Source organism: Nyctereutes procyonoides, unplaced genomic scaffold, assembly GCF_905146905.1.
Source record: "Nyctereutes procyonoides isolate TBG_1078 unplaced genomic scaffold, NYPRO_anot_genome, whole genome shotgun sequence".
Taxonomy (NCBI): domain Eukaryota; kingdom Metazoa; phylum Chordata; class Mammalia; order Carnivora; family Canidae; genus Nyctereutes; species Nyctereutes procyonoides.
In genome coordinates, this window is record NW_026575020.1 from 3,206,599 (window position 1) to 3,214,161 (window position 7,563).

The following is a 7,563-nucleotide window of genomic DNA, read 5'->3' on the forward strand; positions in this document are numbered from 1 at the left end:
TTTATTTCTTGGGAATCACAGATTATGCTGTCTCAGTCATTAAGTGTCCCCCCTCCCCACTTTCCAAACTGCCTATTTGTCTCATGCTTGCACAGGGAAAGTCTTAATTGCCCAAATCTGTTTGTATATTCATTTTAATTCAGATTAAAATACTTTAATTTCTCATCTGATGTTTCCTTTGACCCATGGGTAATTATTTTGGGTACAGGTACCCAAAAATCAGGGTAATTAAAAAGTATCTATTAAGTTTTTAGACACCACAATCAATTTGGAAGTTAAGTTTCTTTTTTGTCATTCTGGCATGATGTTATCCTCTAATGTTTATACAGAAGACTTTTATCTCCTTTTCATAAGGAACCTGGAATATTTATTTTTCCTCATATTTGAGGAGAGTCAGCTTCCAGAGGCAGATTCCTACCTTTGATTTGTCTTTAGCTGAAGACTATATATGGGATGGCCCTGGCATTTAAGGCTTCCCACAACCTGGACTAAATGCAACTTTCCAGCACTGGCATGTGTCTTCATTATAAGGGCCAGCACAGCTATAATATTTTCCATTTTCCAGACACATTTGATTCTGTTAATTTTGGTCTCTATGAGAGATGGTGTCTCCTCCAGTCCCTTCTGGAAACCATCATTCAAAACACATATTAAATGCTCCCTGCTCTATGAAGTCTTTCTCTGGCCACTCAGTGAGCTCTCTTCTTAAGATCTATATAGCTTTTCTTTCTTTTTTTTTAAGCACCCTCTCTTATTGCCTTTATAATAAAGGTCATTTATTTTCTTATTCCTCTTATTGAAATCTAACCCCCTCCCTCCAGGCAGGTTAAGCTATATCTCACAGTAGAGACTCCATACACATCTGCTGAAACAAACTAATTATAATTTGTTTTGCTTTTCTCAATGTGCCGTGCCTGACTGATCACTATTTTAGACTTTGCCAGAATGGGAACATTTGGAGGCAGGAAAAGAATACTAGAGTTGGAAAGATCTTGAGGGAATTTTACATGTCTCTGGTTCTCAATTATCTCACAGATATAAGCTGGCAGAGGGTAAAGAGACTTAAACCACAGAATGTGGGACACATTTTCTCTGTGTCCTAGGACCCTAGAATGAGGGGAAGTATCCTGTGTGGGTGAAGGCCTCTTTCATGAGCTCATTAACTCTTTATATGAGACAAAAATCACTGACTAATAGAGTGATTGTATAAGAATCAACATAAATATTAATGAGGAAAATGCCTGTTTTCTTGCACCAACACCCACTACAGGCATATATAAGGTCTGGAAGAGAATGAAGGCTTCCACTTCAAGCAAATCCAACTGTGGGCAAAGCACACATCTGGCTTTCAGTACCATGACTTCTCATCATTGCAGTTCTCTCCTCAGTAAACAGGTTTCAGAGGCCAAGGCTGCATCCCTGCGCTTGTCAGCCACCGTGGCACATGCCAACCGACCGCGTGTGGGGGCAACCCCTCTGGGCCAACCCAGCCTCTGTATGCCCCACAGCTGCCACACTGCTTGCCGCTTGCCAGGGACCCGCAGCATTCCTGGAAACATTGGAGTCTGTGAGAACTATGGGGAAGGCGCTCCCAATGGCCACGAGAAGGTGACCATGCAGTTCCTGAATGATCGCCTGGCCAACTACCTGGAGAAGGTGCGCCAGCTGGAGAGGGACAATGAAGAGCTAGAGACCACTATCCGAGAGGCAAGCAAATGCCACGAGTCTAGCATGTGTCCAGACTACCAGTCCTACTTTCAGACCATCGAGGAGCTCCAGCAGAAGGTGAGGTTTTTAGTGCTCCAGATGAGGGGTTGGCAAACTATGGCTCATCTGGCCTACTGATTGATTTTATAAATAAAGTTTTATTGGCACACGGCCATGCTCATTTGTTAGTGTATTGCATATGACTGCTTTCGTGATCTAATGGCAGAGTTGAGTAGTTGTAGCAGATTCATGGCCTTCAAAGCCTTAAATATTTACTGTCTTGCTCTTTACAGAAAAAGATTACTGACATTTGCACAAAATTTTAAGGGCCTGGATTGGGAGTGAACACAGCCTCAGTTGAAAAAAAATTTTTTTTTATTGTGGGAAGAGAATTTCTTGAGTGGAGGTGAATGGGACCATGTAAAAGATGAGATGTAGAATTCAGGATTCTGAATTTATGTTTACTTAGTCTCAGTACTTAGAATTATAACATTGTAGTTGCAAAATCAGCGCAACCGAATTTCTGGTGCAGTACAAGGCAGCATGTTCTAATGCCCTTCATGAACCAGTATATGGCTATTCAGTAGCATTGGTCTCTTCTGCATATCTGCTGGCCCCTTTAATAATCAATGCAATGCTTCCTTAGGGCCTATATTTTAGTTTTGGAGATAGGAAGACAAAAAATGTCAAGTAGGGGCCACAGAAACCTGGCTAGATTCACAGAAGACCTTTGGGGAAGTTGACCAACCGGCATAAGGGACTTCTTATTAAGAATGCATCTGCCTTTATTTAAACCTTTTATAACCAGCCCATTGTCCTGTGGCCTAGATTTCAGATCTTGTTCATATCAGGCTAAATATTATGGCTGGCAAAATAAAATTAAGTCTCTGTTATATGTTCAGTTCACTATTCCTTTCCATTTCCCAGTTCTTTTGGCTGTATGCCTTTTGCCTTTGACAAGCATCCTCATACACACCCCCTCTCCTATACCACACTAGCATCTCTTATGTGTTTGGGAGTTTGTGTTGTCCAAGAGGATGTTGTCATTTGAATCTCAGCCAATGGAACTTCTTTTGACTCAAGCCATTGATGGCTCTGGAGATAGTGAATTACCGGGCCTATTTTCTTTCCCCCAGATTCTGTGCATCAAATCTGAGAACAACAGGCTGGTTGTGCAAATAGACAATGCCAAGCTGGCTGCAGATGACTTCAGGACCAAGTGAGTTGGGGTACAACAGGCAGAGGGAGGAGCCAGGTACCTACTCTGATTTCTTCTCTCTTGTGATACAGTTGGCATCAGAGATATAATTGACTAAGCTCCCGAACTGACAGTTATAGCAGGATAAAACAGGGGGCATTATGCCCAAGATCTTGAAAGAACATTCCTTTGCCCCTCAGTTGTGTAGCTTTTATGCTTCACAGCGTGATTGAGAATATATCATACACTTGCTGCTATTGTTCCAAGGACCTGGGGAGGTAGGCAGGGCAGTGATGTCTTTGTCTTTGTGAGGATACAAAGCTCCAGGCCCTGAAGCAACCTACCTGAAGTCATGTGGCTACTGAGTGGAAGAACTGGGACCCGACCTCATATTTCCTACCCTGAGGTCATTTCCTACCAAATTCAGCTGCCTCTGTGAGGATATTTCCACACTGAAGCCCACCCAATTTGTGAGCACCAGTAACTCACAACAAAAGTCATGCTTCATGGTCTATGATGGAGGCACCCATGTGTGAAAAGTTTATGCCACCTTAGAAGGTCAAACCTGGGAGCAGGAAGAGGCAGTGTGTTTTATAGTCTTTCTTCAAAATTCGGTGGAAGCCTTACTCCTCTGGAGCTAAAGAAAGCCATTTCCATCCTCCCATTCTGGCCTTTGGCTTCTAATCTGAGAGAGAACCCAGAGTCTGCCTCAGTAGGGGTGGGGGAAGATGAGGGTCTGTAGGCACAACCTGGTGTGGCAATTGCCAGGTTACTCTGCTGCCACCTTCCCTTTGGCCATGAGCCCATGAGGGCAGGTGCTGGACATGTGTCTACCCAGCACCCTCAGTACTGGCTTCTTTGTCCGGCTTGTCATTGGTGCTTAATGTCAAATGAGTGGGGGAACATCCCATTGCTTTCTGGGCTGGGAGTGTGCCACATAGAAAATGCCAACTCACAATTAGACCGAAGAAAGATGGCCAGTGGAGTGGCTACCAATATCCTGGGGCCCCTCTGCCCTCTAACCCTGAGTCCTGTATCTTTCCTGCTAAAGGTACCAGACAGAGCACTCGCTCTGCCAGCTGGGGGAAGCTGACATTTGCGGCCTGCGCAGGATGTTGGATGACCTCACACTTGCCAAGTGTGACCTGGAGGCCCAGCTGGAGTCCCTTAAGGAGGAGCTGCTCTGCCTTAAGAAGAACCATGAGCAGGTGCGTGGCCTTTGTGTAAGATTTTCTTGGGGGTAAGTTCAGGCTCATTTGGGGGAAGAAATGAAGCTCTTCCTCCTGCTCAGGATGGAAGCTCTGTAGGCCCTGCCTCATGGTTAAGGCTCACAAGCTATGGAGGTAAGCTCCAGCTTTCAGTGGGAACTTGCTCTTCATTGCAGCCTCTGGAAGTTGCTAGGCTAATGCAGGTGGTGCCCCATCCTCAGAGGAGCACAGAGAAATCACTGGGGAGAATGGGAAGTGGGAGATGAGGCTTTGGGTAGAGGACAGTGGGGGTTCCACGAGTGGGATGTCTTTCTCCTGTCCCCAAAGGAAGTCCACACCCTAAAGTGCCAGCTGGGGGACAAGCTCCAGATTAAGCTGGATGTCGAGCCCACCGTGGACCTGGGCAGGGTGCTGGAGGACATGAGGTGCCACTATGAGGCCATGGTGCAGACCAGCCGCAATGATGTGGAGGAGTGGTTCCAAGATCAGGTGAGGGTGCTGCCTCGGAGCAGGGAGGGACCCGGGCTTCCACACAGGCAGGCTGCTGATCATGTCTCTGTGCACTTGTGTTTCAGTCTGAGAGCATCAGCCAGCAGGACATGTCCTGCTCCGAGGAGCTGCGGTGCTGCCAGTCGGAGATCCTGGAGCTGAGACGCACGGTGAACGCCCTGGAGGTGGAGCTTCAGGCCCAGCACACGCTGGTGAGCTCCTCTGCACACCTGGAAGACTCAGCCTGGTTCCCATTCCCAAGAGCAGTTCCTGGTTCAGTCCCTGCCTCCCTTAAGTACAGACCAGGACACAGTTCAAACCCTGACTTCTTTGCCTTTGCAAGAACTTTCTCATAGATGTGGTTGCTGAGGGAATGAACATTCCTTCAGATGAGCGAGGTCCTGCAAATTTATCCTGAGGTCTACAATGATGAGCAATGGCACGTCATTAGTTCCTCCAGCTGAGGAGTGCTAACAGGAGCTAGGTTGTTCTCCAGGCCTGGCAACACCTTGGGGTGACACAGTCTTACTGGAGAGACTGGGGGCTTCAGTCCACGATTTTCCATCTGGCTCTGTCTTTGGTATTACAGAAAGACTGTCTGCAGAACTCTCTGTGTGAAGCCGATGCCCGTTTTGGCACGGAGCTGGCCCAGATGCAGATCCTGATCAGCAACGTGGAGGAGCAGCTGTCTGAGATCCGGGGTGACCTGGAGCGGCAGAACCAGGAGTACCAGGTGCTGCTGGACGTTAAGGCTCGGTTGGAGTGTGAGATCAACACATACCGGAAACTTCTGGAGAGCGAGGACTGCAAGTGTGTACCCTGATGTTTGTGCCAATGTCATGTGTAAAAGCACAGACCTTTTGTGGGGAGGATTTGAAAGGAGGGATGTCAAGGGGACAAATTTGCTATCCAGCAAGCTTGATGAGCTGCCTGGATGTAGAGGAGGGCATGTGGGAGCTTTTCAGCTCATGCCATCCATTCTGCTCACTACGTCACATTCCCAGATGCCAATCACTGCCACGGGGAGCTGAAATACTGAGAGCTCAGCACATTTGGTTTCGTTAAATTCTCTCTGGAAGAAGTATTCTCATAATAGGGATTCTTCATACTCAGTGTTAAAAAAAAATTGCTAAGGGCATTTGCAGCCATTCTTTCATTTTGTCCTGTGTAACAGGTAAGGTGGACAGAACACCTCATGAAGCAATAAGGAACAAGACTGGGGCCTGTGCGTCAATCGGGAGGGCAGTGGACATCTGGCCTGCTGTTGCCCAGCCAGCCTTTCTGCATTTTTTGCCCTTGTTCCTTTGCCCGCGGCAGGAAGGGCTGTTTTTTGCACAGAGGTCCCCCGAGCTCTGATCCTACCTCTGGTGTAATTCTGGCCATGTCGCTACCCCTTTCTAGGCCTAGCAGGACCTCCAAGGTTTACATTCTCCTTTGCTTTCCCAATTGGAAAGTGTCTGTGTACTTTAGTCTTTCATGCACTTTTGATACAGTGTTCCAAACACCTTTTTCTCTCCGCAGGCTCCCTTGCAACCCATGTGCAACCCCAGCAGCCAGCACCCTCTGTCCAGCCCCTGCAGCCTGTACCCCCTGCTCTCCCTGCCGTTCTGGGCCCCCTCGGGCCTCCTGTGGTACCTGTTCATCATCTCGATGCTGACACACTCCTTAGCCTGAGGAATCAGGAAATGGGAACCATCTGCAGCCTGGCTGGCTCCACTCTGCAGGCCTGCCACCCCAGGCCTTGCTCCCCCAGCCAGCTGTACAGGAGACTGATACCAGGCAGTGCTTCTCTGCTGTTGGGCTTTCCAGTCTGGCAGCTCAGCCCTGGCCCCTGGATTTGGGCTTCCTCTCCTTAAGGTGTCTTGGATGCTCCTTTTGCTTCCTTCTGTTGCCTCACAGTCTGAGCTGTGGTAGATATCTTTGTTTTTATTTTGCTAATAAACTTCACTTTGGCAGCATGAAGAGCCCAAGACCTGTGATCGGTGTCTCCACCCTACATCAAGAGTGTTGCTGAGGGCCCCTTGAGCCAGCTGTCTCCACAGAAGCAGGGGTTGGGGATCTCTCACCCTCTCACCTTAGAGGGGTTCTGGGAGATGGCAAAGCCAGTGAGGACTGCAGCAAAATAGCACAGTTCAGAGATAACCAGCTGTAACTGGGTATCTAAAGCCTATTTAGAGCCAGAGTCACAGAACTTTTAAAACACAGGCACCAAATAAAATCCCCCTTATCAGGATGAAGCCTCTGGTCCTTGTGCAAAGGAAAAGCTCAGGTCAGAAGTTCTGCTGGTACCTCCTAGAATACTCTATTTAAAGTAAGCATGGTGAGCAAGGCATAGTGCTGGGGCTTTATGGATCTTGTGACACAGGGTCCCACCAAACCCTGCAAAGAGGGAGCAGCTAATGGCTGAATCAAGACTCGAATCCCAGTCTCTTTGAATTAGGTTCAAAGCCTGTACTTTGGAAGCTTTGAAGGGAAAAAAAATTAAACATGAGAAGGGTTAGGGTAGTGGTTCTTAAAGTGTGGTCCTCCAACCAGCAGTACCAGGTTTACTTGGGGACTTTTAGGAAATGCAAAGTCTTGGGCACCACTCACCTTTCTGAGTAAGCAATCTGGTTTATTTAGTCCTTTGGGTGATTCTATGCATACTCAAATTTGAGAGTCACTGGGTTAGGGGGTTTATTTGGGGATTGAGCCTCTTATAGACGAGATACACTGCAGAAGGAGATGACCGAAGTCTCTTACAGATCCCATGTGTGAAGAATGCCTCATCGATCAAGAAAGTGCCTTTCCTCTGCATGCTGTGAAGTACTGAATACATTAAATCATGGTGGTTGCTGAGCCTGTCAGACTATCAGTCTAGAAAAGGCCAAATGGACCCATCCAAGCTCCCTCGTGGGCCTCACTAGCAAGCCCCCTGGCAGCTGTCTGGCTTGGACCTTATAGGCAGTAGACACATGAACC

General features: G+C 47.5%; 1 protein-coding gene across 1 annotated transcript; it reads left to right on the forward strand.

Annotated features, from left to right (window-relative positions):
• The first annotated feature begins 1,299 nt into the window (after positions 1-1,299).
• Positions 1,300-6,564, forward strand: LOC129506974 (keratin, type I cuticular Ha7-like). Its single transcript, XM_055321053.1, has 7 exons — positions 1,300-1,785; positions 2,844-2,926; positions 3,957-4,113; positions 4,441-4,602; positions 4,689-4,814; positions 5,192-5,412; positions 6,124-6,564. Exons 1-7 carry the CDS (start codon positions 1,357-1,359, stop codon positions 6,257-6,259), a joined length of 1,314 nt encoding a protein of 437 aa, XP_055177028.1. The 5' UTR covers positions 1,300-1,356; the 3' UTR covers positions 6,260-6,564.
• The last annotated feature ends 999 nt before the right edge of the window (positions 6,565-7,563 follow it).

Bases quoted from the DNA above. Each gene is read 5' to 3' on its own strand.
- LOC129506974 (XM_055321053.1), top strand. From the start codon at position 1,357: ATGACTTCTCATCATTGCAGTTCTCTCCTCAGTAAACAGGTTTCAGAG. The intron at 1,786-2,843 runs GTGAGGTTTTTA...TCTTTCCCCCAG, and splicing joins TCGAGGAGCTCCAGCAGAAG to ATTCTGTGCATCAAATCTGA. The intron at 4,815-5,191 runs GTGAGCTCCTCT...TTGGTATTACAG, and splicing joins TTCAGGCCCAGCACACGCTG to AAAGACTGTCTGCAGAACTC.